Genomic DNA, 17,904 nt, shown 5'->3' with positions numbered 1-17,904 from the left:
AAGTTTTTTTTATATACGATTAAAAGTGAATTGTGCTCATCGTAGGGTAATAAATCAACATCAACCAGAACCCTATGGGGGGGGTGCGAGTCCGACGATGATTAAGATGATAGCCTAGTGCCAGGAGCAATGCAAATGATGTGCAGACAGGAGGAACATTTGCACTCTGTACATAGTCAGCTGGATTCCTGAATTATTCAGATTAACAAATCATTTCTGGAAACGGTAAATAGAAAGCAGAACAGGTAAAGAATGATCTCTAAAGTCTCCATTCCTCTCTATCAGGCGTCATCCTCGCTGTAGCAGCGCATTGCCCCAGATACGTCTGCTGAAGCTGTTCTTGGTTAAAAAGATTATTACACGTCGGTTCTTTTTAAATCTGACCTCCGGTCTTGCACAGTTGTAGCGGCTCCTCTCCTGGACTGAAATGTCTTCCTCTGATTTCACTGCACACTGTGAGCTTCTCACCATGTGCATTAGAAGCTGCAGCAAATCAGAAAGGCCCGCCCCTTTCACATACCTCCCAACTGTTTGGGATGGGAATGAGAGACACCTATTATCAAAAGTATATAAGCAAAGGACACCCTCCCACCACGTCCCCTTCAAGGAGAATTATGCAAAAAAATGACAAGTGTTTTTTCAACTATTTCTTTTTATCAGCTTTTGAAATTTACAATTGCAGCAATTTATAAATTGGATGAAAGGTTTAGCACCGGGAAACTTTAAAAGATAAAAAGTGCATTTTATCAGTGGTGGCTGCTCCATTAGGGGCGCAGGGGTGCCGCACCCCCTAATCCATGCGTCCGACCCCCTTATCTACATGCAGGGCGCCAGACGCATGGATTTCAATGGGGTTTTTTTTGTTTTGAAGAACATGATTAGGACCTGAGGCTCTAATTGGCTTCAAAAAGGGCAAGCTCGGGGCGCAGAGCACTGCGCCCCAAGACGACCCACTTGTGTGACAATAGCGAACTAATATTCGCTATTGTCTTCCTGCTTCTCCTCCCGGCCAATTAGGAAGGGGGTCTTAAGACCCCATTGGCCGAGAGGAGAAGCGATCGTATTGGCCGGCCGGGAGCAGAAGCAGGCAGGAAGCCACTGAGGAGACGTGGGGGTGGACCGCCGAAGCCCCCTGCGACCTGGATGGGGCAAGTGCAGTGCTGGTGGGCGGACGGGCGAGCGACGGGGGGGGGGTTTGTTCGCAGAGCGACTGGGGGGGGTGCGGTCGGTTTGTTTGCTGCCCCCCCAAAAAATGGAGGCCCAGCCGCCACTGCATTTTATATACAACTATATAGTTTTGAGCAAAATGTGGCCTTCTGGAGCTGAGGGGGGTAAATAAATCTTCTGTAAAAACTGCATTTTAATTCAGCCAGAAGATCTAGAGATATGATATAGGAAGCTAGGATAGAACCCAAAATAAAAGGATCAGATCTACTAATCAGTCAAGCAAACCTGTCTCTCAGCACATTTAAAAGTTTGAAATTAACCTACTTGTAGCCTGTTTGTGCATGGATCTGCATGGCTCAGAGAAGGAAACTCACCCAACTAACTTGGCTTGTGTCACTGCAAACACTGTCTGTGTGCCTATATTAATTCCCACATTTACGTCGTTACTAGAGAGGAAACTATAACAACGGTGGTGAAAAGTCCAAGGATGAGGAGAAGGATGTCTCCAGGAATCTCTCCTTCACGCCGCGTCTCTGGTCAGTCTCCAGCAAGAACCCCCAGGTCAGAGGCCTCTACACCAGAGCCCTTCTCTTTTTCAAGGGGCAAGCCATCCATGTACAGATCCGAGCTGGAAACCCGAAAGACGGTGGTCCCAACTCTCTTCATAACAGAACCGGAAGATGACCGAGGGGCAACTGCCAGAATAGAAGAGCAATCATCCAGATGGGTTGAGGTTGAAGAGATCATAGAATTCCAAGTAAAAAAGTCTCCTAAACCACCCCGAAAAAGAGGAACTTCACCAGCCAAGCCAGAGAAAGACGAAAGGGGGTCAAAGAAATATACCCAGTATGGCTCTCGATCAAGGGGTTTCCCTGGCGATGACCCAAACACCAATAACTCCAATAATAAACTGGTGGAGGAGGCCAAGGCTTCCTTTACATCTTGCAGCTATTCCGAGGCTGATATCCCAGCAATGGAGTATGACCTTGCTGAAGAAACTGAGGACGAGGTGGAAGAAGATCTAAGTCCACAATATGCAGAAGAAGAGGAAGATACTGAAGCTTTAGACAGCACAGCCATACAAGTGTCAGTACTTCCAACGGTTGAAAGAGAATGTGTGGAGTTTCAAATCTTTGAGAAGGACGAAACAGTAACCTCCCCTGTAAATTTTGGTAGTAAAAAAGATATAGAAGCTGTTGAATTAGAAGCACATGATCCAGACCAAACATTATCGCTGGAAGTTGAAGACATCATCGTTGAAGAACCTGAAGAGCAAGATAACGACGAGATAAAAAGCCGAGATCAAAAAATTCTTACTCGTGATGGCAAAATACTAACTTTGGAAGATCTTGAGGATTATGTTCCGGGTCAAGGAGAGACTTATGGATGTGATGAAAATGTTTCAAACATCACCGAGGACACACCATGCGAGATATCAGTCCTGCAGGCTGAAATCAACGAGCCGACTATTGGTAAGCCTGTGTTGCTGAATGTAGGTAGGCCTGTTGTACCCAAACAAAGGCAAAGTTTTTTCAGCAACCTGAAAGAAGGTATTGGAAGCATGTTCATGACTGGCTCTAGAATGAGTAGAATGAATATGATGGGATCCTCAAATGTTTCTTACCGTATGAACCAAGCCAGTAGTACCAGAGCAAGTACCAGTTCTTCACAAGATGGTCAGCCAACGTTTAACATCAAGCCTTCGTTCTGTACTGAAGTTCAACGTTCAGCAGACAATGGTCAACCCAGCTTTAAAACTGAAGTTTCAACAAGAACCCTAAGTTACGGAACACTTGGAGAAACTGTAATGCTACACATAACCAAAAAAGACACTTCTCAAAGCTAAGCCAAGATAATATTTTGATGATATAAGGAGGAGAATAAAAAAAAAAAAAAAAAAGAGAAGAATTTCAGACCAGAAATGATATGAAGAATTAAATCAGGGCAATGGAACTTTTCCAGTCTTAATGGGAACACTTAAATGTAGATTTTAAATGAAATCAAATAAACCTGAAGTGCCATTCCATGCAAAATTGATGGTGGTCTACAAAAAAGAACTTAGACAACATGACAACTCCATTGGTTTGACTCTCCTCCTTGTATAGACTTTATTGTAACTTTATGGTCTTTGTACGTAAGGAGAATCACTATCTTTTCTTACGATAGTCTAACATGTTTTATTCAAGTATTCTATCAAAAAAATGAAAATTATGTTTACATTGGTACATCAACCGTTGACGATGGCAGATGACAAAAGTGCTTTGAATGCTGCCAAAATCGTAGCCTGATATGAATTAAAATGTAAGGGGGGGTGGAAAAAGAAAACTGTTATCTTGGACTGTTGCCACAAAGACACATGGATTGCTTTTGGTCTAATTACATTGCTCTGCAATAACTGAAATATGTCAGAATACATAACACTTGAGTGTCTTTGATGGATGTTACAGAACGTCCTTTTGCAGAAGAAGGACACATGGGCGCATGGATAAAAAGATCTCAAGTGAATTCATAATCTTGATGTTGAGGAAAACGCGGTGGTATTTTTGTCCTGTTAAAGGCCATTTGTATCTAGGTCATACGATTCGCCCTCTGCATGCGCCCAGACTGTTACACAAAGCTATTGGTGAAACAGGGACTGTCTTTAACTTACTAAAAATGGAATAGGCCTTTGGTAGCGAAGCCTGGGACAGCCTGGGTGGTTCAAATTCCATCTCCGGGAGAAATAGGACTTTATTAAGATGAGCTAAGCGATACTCTTAGGTTTGTTTAATGTAGATTGAATTATTCTTGCTGCTGAATCTCTAAGCGTGAATTGAAACTTGTGATCTAGCTGTTATTTATTAACTTCTTAAGCCCTGCCGTGGAAGGTGTTCAATTAAATGTTGACCTCTACAGATGAATGATATGTAAAAAAAAAAAATGTCCAAATAAAAAGAAAACATGGTGGTGAACCAAAACGCATATTTTTTGTGGGGTTTTTTTTTTTGTCAAATCAATTTATAACTGTTATCACCAAAAAAAAGTATTCCGATAAAAGTATTTAGTGAAAGCAACTGTGTTGCTCACTAAATGTTTAAAACAGCATTCATTACTTATGTAGCACTACCCCCGTAGGGGTTGCTGAGTATAGACTTCCCTGGGCCTGCCTTTGATTATCCTGCAGCCAGATGTTTGGGTATTTCCACACGACCAGGTGCACACTCATCCGCTCCTTATCCAATGACCAGTCTAGGGGATTTGTTTTTTTTTGTGTTTTATTGGTAGAACTTGGATAGGAGAAGAGATTAGTGGGATACTCCAACTTTTAACTATGCACAGAGGAGGACAACTCTCACTTGGCCTCACTTGATTGAACTGAATAGCAGATCCTCTGCTGAACCATACAGCATTAGTATGGAAGAATAAGTCTTTTGCTTGCTCTGGCAGCAGACTCAATGAACTCTAATTCTTCAGGACACTAACCAGTATCCCCTTTAGCTGGCACCCATCCACTGACACACTAGCTTGAGGGGATGGCCCTCACAGAACAGGCCCCTAGATTTAGGTCTGTACTCGCAGTAGCTAGAAACAGATCCTTCTAGGTATGTTTCCCTCTCTGTCAGCTCTGCAGGACATCTGGGTTGCAGCTTCTTTGGCCCTGGCCCTCAGGTCGACCACCTGAGGCCACATGGCAGCCTATACAGAGGAGGGGCAGCAGTCCCCCTTCTTCTGGGACCTTTTTCTCCACTTGAAGACCCCGTGCACATGTGTTCTCCTAGTATAAATACAGTCACCCAGCATGCCTTGAGGCACCTTCCTCTGTCAATGGCCAGGGCTGTATCTACACCCATGCTCCCATTTGTCAGGTTTCCTCCCACTGTCCAATATGCCCCTTCCTATTGGATCAGTGTGAAACAAACGGACAACATGAGCAGCATCTGACTACACTGTGCAGACCCTAACAATGGATCACTGCTCCCTGTTAGGCCCCTTTCACACTGGGGCGGTAGGGGGCGTCGGCGGTAAAACAGCGCTATTTTTAGCGCTGTTTTACTGCGGTATTCGGCCACTAGCGGTGCGGTTTTAACCCCCCGCTGGCGGCTGAAAAAGGGTTAAAACCCCTCATATAGCGCGGCTATAGCCGCGGTATAGCCGCGGCTATAGCCGCGGTATAGCCGCGCTGTCCCATTGATTTCAATGGGCAGGAGCGGTTTAGGAGCGGTGAATACACCGCTCCTTCCCCGCTCCAAAGATGCGGCTAGCAGGAGATTTTTTCTTCTCCTGCCAGCGCACCGCTTCAGTGTGAAAGCCCTCGGGCTTTCACACTGAACAAACAGCTGAGGCTGTTTAGGGGCGGTTTGCAGGCGCTATTTTTAGCGCAATAACGCCTGCAAACCGCCCCAGTGTGAAAGGGGCCTTAGGCAGAGAGAACCTAAATTTGCCTGGCAGCCCCCCTATTAAGCAGGGAAACCAAAAACTTTGCACTCTTAATCACCTACCTAGGAGGGTGCTACACTTAAAAAAGTAATAAGAAAAAAAAAAGAGAGTTTAACCACATAAGGACCGGGCATTTTCTGATACTTTTTGTTTATATTTAAAAATCTGTATTTTTGCTAGAAAGTTACCTAGAACCACAAAACATTATATATATATATATATATATATATATATATATATATATATATATATATATAATTTTTTTTTTTTTTTTAGCAGAGACCCCAGAGAATACAATGGCGGTCCTTGCAATTTTTTATGTCACACGGTATTTTCACAACGGTTTTTCAAACGCAATTTTTTTTTTTTTTAAATACACTTTAACCACTTCAATAACTGGCCAATTCTGATACTTCTCACATATGTAAAAATCTACTTTTTTTGCTAGAAAATTACTTAGAACCCCCAAACATTATATTTTTTTTTTTTTACAGAGACCCTAGAAATAAAATGGCGGTTGGTGCAATTTTTTATGTCCTACGGTATTTGGGCAGCAGTTTTTCAAACACAATTTATTTGGGAAAAAAAACACTTGAATGAATTTTAATACAAAATAAACACAATATATAACCCAACCTATGGGTTCACCTTTTTAATAAGGGGACAGGGGTGCTTTAAAATAGTTTTTTTTCAATTGTATTATTTATTTATTTTTATCACTTGTGTTAAACACTTTTGACAGCAATAGGCAGTGAAAGGGACTCTTTATGGAGAGACAGGTTAACTCTGCAAGATAAGAAGAGGAGAGTAGTTGCTAAGAGTAACCAAGTACAAGTTTAAGGCACAGGGCAACCAGTTGTTAAGTGTGGTACCAGGTAAGGTGAGGGGGTCATTTATTGGCTCCCTTGCTGGTGGCCGGTATCTAGTAGCAACCAGACCTGAACCCACCCCTATGGAGATCCAAGGTCCTAGTCATGATGTTCGGCAAGAAAGGAAATGAGTGAGAGTACGCAAGAGGTCCACAGTAGATGCTCGGTGGTACCCCATTCTGTTACTGGGAGTGAGGTAATAGAGGTACACTGGACTGGTCTGGTGGACTGAGCGCAGACTCAGCTCTTCCCTCCTAATGCAACATACAAGTTACAGTGTGTAGTGACACAGGACAAGTCACTTTTCAGAGGAACGCTGTACTATTACTTCGCACAGTGAAGGCTCATCTCTAAGTCGGAGAACTGCCTTAGTGTGGGATTATTCACATGACCACAGTCTCCACTTGATCCCAGGCATTGATAAACATGCTCCGTGCGATACCCCTGCGTGAACCGGCGCAGAAGACCTCGCCCACAACTAAGTTGTAGAAAGTTTCTTGAATCTTAAAATGAAAGGAATAATAAAAACCAAAAAGAACTGCAGATAGTGACATCTGTAGCGTCCCTTATGCTAATGATGGTGATGGTCCATGTAAAAGTGGTGGTCAGTGGAAAATTGCCACGTTTGCATTGGTGGTCAATGTAGGTGAGAGATCCATTTGCCACTGCTCAAAGAAACCCGAGCAACCTCAGGAGGAACCCTGGTTGGGAAAGGCTGGACCAAAGCAATGAAAAAGTCCTCACCAAAAGCCCTCTTCCTCAAACAGAAGGTATTCACATGTCTCATTCCATCACATATCCCAAAAATAAGATGGTTATTCCCCTATTCAGGACAGCAGGTGGGCTTTATGCTCCACAGGAACAAGGTAAGAGAAGAAATAATGCTGGGATATGGTCTAATAGGGGAGATGGAGGTTTGGATGTAACTTTGAGGCATGCCTGGACAAACACTTCATATGTTGTTGGCCCATTTTCCTCAACCTGCACCCCCCCCCCCTAAATAATAAGACAGCTGTGCATGCTTTATGAGAGGAGAATGGAAAATCTCTTCACACTGCCTCCTCCGTGCTGATTGGTGAAGACCCCCAACCCTCAACAATTAGCTGTTTTACCAAAGCTTCTGAGCAACCTTGAAGTGTCAGATCTTTGGAGCCATTGTTTTCTTAGGGGGGTTTGCTAACTTTCCATAGGCAGCAAGTGGAGGTGTGCTCAGAACCCCTTTTCAGTTCTGGTAAAAAATGCTCAAAAATGTCCCATCAAACTCAAATCCCATCCATTATTTTTAAAGCGGGGTTCCACCCAAATTTTGAACATTATCTCTATGCATTCTCTTCCTTGCCTAGATGCTGACATGCTGTGTAAAAAAATTTAAATCGCCGTAATTACCTTTTTTTTTTTTTATCTTCTTAGCACTTCCTGGTTTTCCTCCCATGGGAGTAGGCGTGTTTCTAGCCTCTCCCAGACCTCCCACAGTCCCCTGAGAGCTAGTCTCAGGCTTCCCAGCATGCATTGTGCAACAGCGTCATCACAACTCGGTGAATGCTGGGAGCACAGCATTCACCGCATCCAGGAAATACATGCTTGTGGGCTTCAAATGCCCACAATGAAGATGGAAACCGCCTTCAGTGAATTTTATAAGTTATTCTTTACAACGAAATCGGACACAGGCGGACTTATTACACAGAACATGTGAGTAGATAATCATGAGAAGAAAAGTTTGTGAATGAACTAAAAAAAAAAATTGATAGATAGGTGGACCCCCGCTTTAAGCGGGAATGTTGACAACCCAATCACCACTTACCGGTGTGCTAGTGAGCAAAGATGTCCACAGTGGTCTGATGTCTGGATATTGGAAATTTAAGTGCCCATTCACACCACTGCAACAACACGCTTTCATTCACTGATGCGTGTTGCGTTCTGGTGCGTTAAATGGACCAATTAAAATTAATTGGGCCGAAATCCACCACCACACAAAATGGAGCATTTTCCTGCAGCACAACACACAGGGCACTCCATTTTTAGGTTCCCCCCTTCAGTTTTAGTAAATCAACCCCTAAGGGTAACGCTGTGGAACCCAGGGGCTCATTCACACTGTTGTGTTGTGGTAACGTGCACATTATAATTGCCGTGTGGAAAGATGTGAGTTTAGATGTTGGTGTGTTACGGTGCCATTCATTCCCAATGGCTCCCCAACACACCCCCTGCCAACGGATGTGCATTGCAGTGCAACACAATGTAAAAGTAACGTACTACCATGTGTTGTGCTATGCTGTATTGCAGTCTTTGCTACATTTTAGTAAAGCAAAGGCAGAGAGCCTAAGAAGTTCAGAGATCACTGGATTTATGGCAGGATCAACTGTTTTTGTTGTTGTTGTACTTATAGAACAGATATAACAAAATACTTTCAATGGTATATTTAAAGGACCAAAAGGGAGCAAATAAGGGAAGTTCATAGCTAGCGTTTACTTACAGTCTTAGGGGTATCTTGCTGATTAGAGCTTCTGAATGTACTTCCTGGAGCACCAAAAGATCTATGCAGCACCTGCCTTTTGGTGGCATCATCGTTCTTAAGGATTGTAGCCTTTTGGTCCTGTTCTAATGCAAATGCCTGATCCTGGCCCTTGATACCAGTGGCCATATCCATATGTACAGCATCTCAATGCACACAACACAGACAGTTAATGGTTCTCTAGGACTTGGCCTCATGTGCCAAAGTAAGGGTTTAGGCTGCCAAGTATGCAGAGCCTAAGCCGTGGGCAGTGGGTCTTCATTTGATGTTCTATCTACACCTTAAAGTGGTTGTAAACCTCAGACATGAAATATGAACAAAGCATAGTCATCTATAGCAGGCATCTCCAATTGACTACCCTCCAGCTGTTGTGGAACTACACGCCCCATGAGGCATTGTAAAACTCTGACATTCACAGACATGATTAGGCATGATGGGAATTGCAGTTCCTCAACAACTGGAGGGCCATAGTTTGGAGACCCTTGCTCTAAAGTGTTTACTCAATCCAGATCACAAAGTGTCATTTCTGTCTGCTGCTTTGTTCCTCTGCTATCATCATGAATCACTTATATCAAATTTTCCTGACACCAAGAGAAAAAAGGTGACAGGGAAGGGAACTGCAGCACACAGCCTGTGATTGATAGCCTCAGCTCTGTTCCTGTGTGTTGTGTGAAGGGGACGCGTCCCTTCCCTCCAAGCAGCTCTCAGAGCTCTCCTCACTGAGCTCTGCAGAGTGCAACTTCCGCCCTCCACCCCCTGCTTTTCAGAGCTATGAGATCCTGTGTAAATTTTGGACTTTGAACGGATGTAGAGAAGAGAAGACTGCAGATAAACAGGTACAACTTATGTAGAAGGATTTGTTTAATCTCTGTGTATCACCTGAGGCCAGTCACTTCACTGGGTATATGTACAGTTTTACAACCACTTTAAAGTGTATCTGTACCCAAAACTTTTTTATTTACTTTTGGATAGCAAGGGCTAGAGCCTATTTTACATTTTGGCTGCTCAATAGGGTTCCCTTACTGAATTTTCCCTCACTTTCTGTTATCGGGGCTACCTTAGACCAGGAGGTTCTAGCCTGCTCTTCATTCTGTCTGTATTGCTGTTACAAAAGATTTCACTGCCCGTCCTGAGGGCAACCTTTTTTGCCAGACAAGAAGTGAAATATATATATGGCAAGACACCTCTCCCTCTCCTCATCTACATTACATAAGGGGAGCTGTTCTGCTATCCAGCAGGGGAGAACTGGGCATAGTTGACAACACTGCTTGGTATTTAAGTGTTGTAGGGACAGCATTGTCAGCTCACTGCACAGTCTGTATCACTTGTCTAGTAGAGTGTAGGTTCTCGGACTTGCCCTGGAACTCTTGGAGGGGAGGGCAGGTTGCCTTATAATCAAGTTCTCCCCCTCCCATTGGGTCTCCCTTCAGTGGAGCCCCACCTAGTATTTGGGTAGATCTTGGTGCAGCAGGTCCCCTGAAGAATGGGGTCTGTCTGTAGCACTTACTTCTGACAAGCAGTGTGTAGGTCCTCGGTCTTGCCCTGAAACTCTTGGAGGGGAGAGCAGGTTGCCTTATGGTCAAGTTCTCCCTCTCCCATTGGGTCTCCGCTCAGGGGAGCCCCACCTAGTACTCGGTGGATCTTGCTTCAGCAAGTCCCCTGAAGAATAGGATCTGTCTGTAGCACTTACTTCTAACTAGTAGGGTGTAGTTCCTCTGACTTGCCCTTGGCAGGTTGCCTCATGGTCAACTTCTCCCTCTCCCATGGGGTCTCCCTTCAGGGAAGCCCCCTAGTACTTGGGTGGGCCTTGCTTCAGCAGATCCCCTGAAGAATGGGGTATGTCTGTAGCATTTACTTCTGACTAGTAGTGTGTAGGTCATCGGACTTGCCCTGAAACTCTTGGAGGGGAGGAGCACATGGTCAACTTCTCCCCCTTCCATGGGTTCTCACTTCAGTGGAGCCCCACCTTGTACTTGGCTGGACCTTGTTTCTGCAGGTCCCCTGAAGAGTGGGGTCTATCTGTAGCACTTACTTCTGACTGGTAGGTATAAGTCCTCTGACTTGCCCTGAAAGTCTTGGATGGGAGGGCATGTGGCCTTATGGTCAACTTCTCCCTCCCCCATGGGGTCTCCCTTCAGGGGAGCCCACCTAGTACTTTTGGTGGGCCTTGCTTCGGCAGGTCCCCTGAAGAATGGTGTCTGTCTGTAGCACTTCTTACCAGTAGGGTCTAGGTCTTTGGACTTGCTCTGAGACTCTTGGACCGGAGGGCATGTGGCCTTATGGTCAAGTTCTCCCCCTCTAATGGGGTCTTCCTTCAGGGGAGCCCCACCTTGTACTTGGGTGAACCCTGGTTCCGCAGGTCCCCTGTAGAATAGGGTCTGCCTGGTTTCAGCTGGGTAGACCACACATATCTAGTCCCTGTCAGAAGTCTTGCCCCCCCCCAGGGGATCAGAGAATGGGTCCTTTCTCTTTGGAGGTGGACCAGGTAATACATCTGTGCACTTTTTTTGTGTGCTCACTTTTTATTGCACCACGTGTATAGTTTCACGTACACCCACTGCATAGTGGGGCAAATTCTCAGCTCTCTACAAGAAATTAGGAGCTCACTGGATTTCTGGCAGATCAAGTTATTTTTCTGTACTTGCAGTGTTAATGGATAAAACACGGGGAAATGTACATGTATTGGACAGTTGTGCTGAATATTTGTATTGTTGTTATTATTATTATTATTATTGTCATAATTGTTATTATTTTTCCCAGACATACACTTTTCACCAGGAAATATAAAATTCTCCTAAGCTTAGTATTGAATAATGTATTGTAGCAGCTTTATTATTTACTTTTTCCAAACTGCTGGAGTTTTTTTTTTTTTTTGCCTTACCCAAATGTCTTCATAAAAGAAGAGAGAAATGAATAGTGAAGGCAGTCATGAAAAGCAACCAGGCTAATGACTATTTACTGATCGAGCACAAAGACTATGAATAATGTCTAATAATGTCAAGAAAAATTTGTTGTAAATAAAGAACACAATGCCAAGAGACGTTATTAAACAAAACATTCAAGTCCTGCTAATCAAGTCAAATTAGAATTGATAAAGTCAAAAGAAGTCACTTGGCCGGCAGTCTTTTTTTTTTTTTTTTTTTTTAAAGAGACATCAGAGACAGCAACCAAAATTCAACAGTCCGCCCCCTCATGGTGAGTATGGGAAAAAATGTCTGAATATTATTATTACAACTTTGGATTGTCCTAAAAATAGGCAAATATCTTAAATCAAATGGCACTGACTAGCAGTATACTAAAAAAAAAAAAATATATATATATATATATATATATATATATATATATATATATTCAACGTGGCTACCGAGGAATAATGTACCATATGGTGGAAAGGTCCCATTAGAAGATTCTTCTGGAAATGAAGAGCTCTTATTTTACTCTGTTACCAACCTTAAAGTGAAAATTAATTAAAAATATATATATATTTTATATATTTTTACTATACTATTATTTTTATTCTATTGTTTTTTGTATTCTTAAATTTAAAAAGTCCTGTGTATTGCTCTCCTCCAAATCTCCATATTTTTTTTTATGCTGCTGTGGTGCGACTTCCGGTTAGAGGACGGCTACGTTGGTTCTCAATGGTCCCACTGTATGTAGGAACGTAGCCACCCTCTTTTGCTCACTCCTGAGATGGACTCTGGACTATACAGACAAGGGAAAATTTTTTGGGGGTGCCAGGCAAAAAAGATTACTTTCAATACTCCAACGTATATATACAAAGCTTATTACATAAGACAGGTTTAAAAGAATTGGCTATACATAAAGTACGCAGATACAGGTAAACATCCAAAGACCAAATCGGATGGAAAAAGTGGTCACTCAACAATAGCATTAGAGTAACTTATCCTGACATGTTTCGCCTCTTAGGGCTTCCTCGGGGGATGTATTTTTTGAAAATTGGATGTAGTGCTGCATGAAACAAAATACAATTAAGAACAGTGCAATAACTGGACATACATTACATAAAACAAGAAGAAAAGTATGCTGTTGGCCGCCATGTCTGATACCCATCGGCCACCCATATAGAGACCCTGGACTATGAGATGTGTAGTGTGCATAGAGCAGTGTACAAGATGGCAACTAACACCAAAACCCTTTCAATCTCTGATATCCCATAGCTTACCAGCGAAAATATCAATAACTAGATCTTGGAAATCACCAACAATTAATTTAACATTAACTAAATTCAAACTTTCATGGATCATGTTTCATTAAGCAATATCCAGTATTTTGCATTGCAGTTGACCAGAGTTTAAGAAAATTTGGGACCCCTGGATTGGATATCTCAATTTCTTTTTGTTTTTGTTTTAGGTTTCCCACTTTTTAGACCCTTTTCTCCTGTTTTTTCCCTAATATTTTACCTTAATCATATTACCTTTATACTCATTTTTATTGTCACTCTGTATTGTTGCTTGTTACAAAAACATTGTAAGCTTTTGAAAGCTATAAGGCCCATCTCACACGGGGTAGACTCCGCTTTCTCTGCGGGGGATCTGTCCGCTGATCCTCCGCTGAGCAGAGCCCAGCTTTAAATCCGCTGCTCCGTAGAGGATAATGAAGGGTCTGATCAGATCCGCTTGTCTGTTTTTCGGACCGCTCGTGTGAATGGGGCTCCATGACCTGTAGTCATACCCCTGTGCCTGTCCGTTTAAATATACAGTGCCTTGAAAAAGTATTCATACCCCATTGAAATTTTCCACATTTTCTCAGGTTACAACCAAAAATGTAAATGTATTTTATTGGGATTTTATGTGATAGACCAACACAAAGTGGCACATAATTGTGAAGTGGAAGGAAAATGATAAATGGATTTCAAACCTTTTTATAAATAAATATGCGAAAAGTGTGGTGTACATTTGTATGGCGCCCCCCAGAGTCAATACTTTGTAGAACCGCCTTTCACTGCAATTACAGCTGCAAGTCTTTTTGGGGATGTCTCTACCAGCTTTGCACATCTAGAAAGGGACATTTTTGCCCATTCTTCTTTGCAAAATAGTTCAAGCTCTGTCAGATTGGATGGAGAAAAAAAATTTTCAAGTCTTGCCACAGATTCTCAATTGGATTTAGGTCTGGACTTTGACTGGGCCACTCTAACACATGAATATGCTTTGATCTAAACCATTCCATTGTAGCTCTGGCTGTATGTTTAGGGTCGTTGTCCTGCTGGAAGGTGAACCTCTGCCCCAGTCTCAAGTCTTTTGCAGACCCTAACAGGTTTTCTTCTAAGATTTCCCTGTATTTGGCTCCATCCATCTTCCCATCAACTCTGACCATCTTCCCTGTCCCTGCTAAAGAAATGAATCCCCACAACATGATGCTGCCACCACCATGTTTCACAGTGGGGATGGTGTGTTCAGGGTGATGTGCAGTGTTAGTTTTCCACCACACATAGCGTTTTGCTTTTAGGCCAAAAAGTTCAATTTTAGTCTCATCTGACCAGAGCACCTTCTTCCACATGTTTGCTGTGTCCTCCACATGGCTTCTCACGAACTGCAAATGGAACTTCTTATGGCTTTCTTTCAACAATGTCTTTCTTCTTGTCACTCTTCCATAAAGGGCAGATTTGTGGAGAACATGACTAATAGTTGTCCTGTGGACAGATTCTCCTACCTGAGCTGTGGATCTCTGCAGCTCCTCCAGAATTACCATGGACCTCTTGGCTGCTTCTCTGATGAATGTTCTCCTTGCCCGGCCGGTCAGTTTAGGTGGACGGCCATGTCTTGGTAGGTTTGCAGTTGTGCCATACTCTTTCCATTTTCAGATGATGGATTGAACAGAGCTCCCTGAGATGTTCAAAGCTTGGGATATTTTTTTTTATAACCTAACCCTGCTTTATACTTCTCCACAACTTTATCCCTGACCTGTTTGGTGTGTTCCTTGTCCTTCATGATTCTGTTTGTTCACCAAGCTTCTCTGACAAACCTTTGTGGGCTTCACAGAACAGCTGTATTTATACTGAGATTGAATTACTCTATTTACTAATTTGGTGACTTCTGAAGGCAATCGGTTCCACTAGATTCTGGTTAGGGGTATCAGAGTAAAGGGGTATTTACATGTTTATTTGTAAACAAATGTTAAAAAACATTTATCATTTTACTTCCACTTCACAATTATGTGCCCCTTTGTGTTGGTCTATCACATAAAATCCCAATAAAATACATTTACATTTTTGGTTGTAACATGACAAAATGTGGAAAATGTCAAGGGGTATGAATACTTTTTCAAGGCACTGTATGTATTGGTCACCCTTGGGTGGTGTTAATAAATCTTTTACATTGAGACAATGGGGTCCTCAGATCCCACTTCACCATGTGTGTTACTATCTATTCATTGACCCAACGATTCATCTTTACTTACGACTGCAACCCAAAAAGATATTTCCTTATAGATTAAATAAAGATACTTTCAAATGTGTGATCATTTTTGGGGAATATATCTATCACATACACAATCTGAGCTCAAATTAAATAGGTACGTAGTATATTGATTAACTATATTGATTGACTCCCAACATCCTTCGGGTAATTCAGATCTAAGCAGTAGACGCCTCAAACAAAACAACTTGCATTTATGGCGGATACTTATTTGCCAGCAGGAATCTATCCCATCCACTATTCCTGGCTTCTATCAGGTTTTGAAATTGCACTGTGAATATCAAACATCAAATTAGCAACTGAATTTTCTCAAGACGATAATTACCCTCTTATAAGGGTTGACCTTTACATACCAAAAACACCCAAAACATACTTATATGGATGACAAGTTCATGTCATATAATAGTAGATAGCAAGTAGTATGTTCCTCACAGATAATGCTTTTCACAACTGCTATCAGTGATGTCCCCAGTCTAGTGACTGGATAGGCTAAATTCTCAGTGATGTCACCGGTCTCTAGTGAGTGGATAGGCTGAATTCTCAGTGATGTCACCGGTCTCTAGTGAGTGGATAGGCTGAATTCTCAGTGATGTCACCGGTCTCTAGTGAATGGATAGGCTGAATTCTCAATGATGTCACCGGCCTCTAGTGAATGGATATGCTGCATTCTCAGTGATGTCACCGGTCTCTAGTGAATGGATAGGCTACATTCTCAGTGATGTCACTGGTCCCTAGTGAATGGATAGGCTACATTCTCAGTGATGTCACTGGTCCCTAGTGAATGGATATGCTGCATTCTCAGTGATGTCACCAGTTTCTATTGAATGAATAGGCTGCATTCTCAGTGATGTCACCGGCCTGTAGTGATTTGATAGCCTGCATTGTTTGGGATGTCACTGGTCTCTAGTGGTGAATGGATAGGCTGCATTCTCAGTGATGTCACCGGTCTCTGGTTCAGGGCCGTCTTTAGCGCAGGGCAAACGGGGCAGCTGCCCAGGGCCCTGTCATTGCTTAGGGCCCAAAGCAGAGCTGCCCGTTACCCCTGCGCGCTGCCCGCAAATCGGCGCTGAATTATGTGTTGACAGCCGCAGCGGCGCGCACGGCGCCCAGACTGCCAGTGCCTTTTTTTTTTCATTTGAGGAGCGGGCCGTTTGTGGGCGGGGCCTTGAGCTCCACTGACGCTCTGGCCCCGCCCCTTGCTATGAGTGCAGACAGTGCTGTGTTAGCACTGACTCGGAGAAGCGGAGGAGGAGTGAGACAGGGCCCTGGGCAGCGCGGAGTGGAGAGTGCCTGGTGAAGTGAAAAAACTAAGGAGCAGTGTGGAGAATTTAGCTGAGCTTTCCACGACCAGGTAAGGTCTTTTCTCCTCCCCTGGCTCATGCTCCCCCTATCCCCATGCCATGTCTTGTGTAATAAAAGAAAGTTAAAAAAAACTTAGCCATTCTGTAGTCCACTGTCCAGGCTGAGTGAGGCCTCAGAGGAGAGCACACAGCATGATTTACAGGAACATGGCATACTGTATTTAGGTTGCTTTCACACTGAAAGCACCCGGGCATTGGTGGTAAAACGCCACTGTTTTTAGTGGCGCTTTACTGTCGTTTTTGCTGCGCTTTTCGGCCTCTAGCGGGGCACTTTAAACCCCTGCTAGCAGCCGAAAAAGGGTTAAAAGCGCCTGCAAAGCACCGCTACGGCGGTGCTTTGCCGGCTGTTCAGCGGCGCTGTCCATTGATTTCAATGGGCAGGGGCGCTTTAGGAGCGGTGAGTTCGCCGCTCCTAATGCGCTCCAAAGAAGCTGCTGGCAGGACTTTTTCTGACGCCCTGCCAGCGCACCGCTCCAGTGTGAAAGCCCTTGGGGCTTTCACACTGGAGTGAATGGAGCCGCTGTTTCAGGGCACTTTGCAGGCACTATTTTTAGCGCTATAGCGCCTGCAAAGCGCCTCAGTGTGAACTGCTTGATGGGCTTATTTTGGGCCTAGCTGGTTCACATGTATGTGTTTTGGTGGCCCACATTTGTGCAGGCACAGTGCCCAATCATTTGAATGGACTGCCATGTCTGCGTTTCCTGCAAAAAAAAAAAGGTGCATGCAGCATTTAATAGGGCTGCACACACCTATGCCCATCAAGCAATGAAATACAGCACTGTCTGTTCATTATACTTTTGCTCCATGTGACTTACCTGCAGTTCCTGCTCTGGCAAACTTGCTGCATTTTTAGATGTTTAGGCCACGCTTTTAAAGACACAGTACGTTTGTTCTGCGGTGAGGTCCGCCGCGATGTACCCCAATGTACCCTGATGTGCCCCATGTGCTTTGATGTGCCCCAATGTACCCTGATGTGCCCCATGTGCTTTGATGTGCCCCAATGTACCCTGATGTGCCCCATGCCCTGATGTGCTTTGTGCCCCGTGCCCTGATGTGCTGTGCCCCAATGTCGTGTGCCCTGATGTGCTGTGTCCTGATGTGCCCTGATGTGCTGTGTCCTGATGTGCCCTGATGTGCTGTGTCCT

The 17,904-nt window shown here is 43.7% G+C and overlaps 1 protein-coding gene across 12 annotated transcripts in view; it reads left to right on the top strand.

Moving 5' to 3' along the window:
* Positions 1-3,476, top strand: part of OBSCN (obscurin, cytoskeletal calmodulin and titin-interacting RhoGEF) — a 407,958-nt gene extending 404,482 nt beyond the window's left edge. For all 12 annotated transcript variants that reach the window (XM_073629454.1, XM_073629462.1, XM_073629460.1 and 9 more), the window contains one exon: positions 1,618-3,476. In XM_073629454.1, the coding sequence (XP_073485555.1) occupies positions 1,618-3,013 (1,396 nt within the window). In that variant the 3' untranslated portion in view covers positions 3,014-3,476. The remainder of the gene's footprint in view (positions 1-1,617) is intronic.
* Positions 3,477-17,904: the final 14,428 nt, after the last annotated feature.

Source organism: Aquarana catesbeiana, linkage group LG05, assembly GCF_042186555.1.
Source record: "Aquarana catesbeiana isolate 2022-GZ linkage group LG05, ASM4218655v1, whole genome shotgun sequence".
Taxonomy (NCBI): Eukaryota; Metazoa; Chordata; class Amphibia; order Anura; family Ranidae; genus Aquarana; species Aquarana catesbeiana.
The sequence above is the reverse complement of the archived record's forward strand: the minus strand, read 5'-3'. Positions and strand labels throughout refer to the sequence as shown.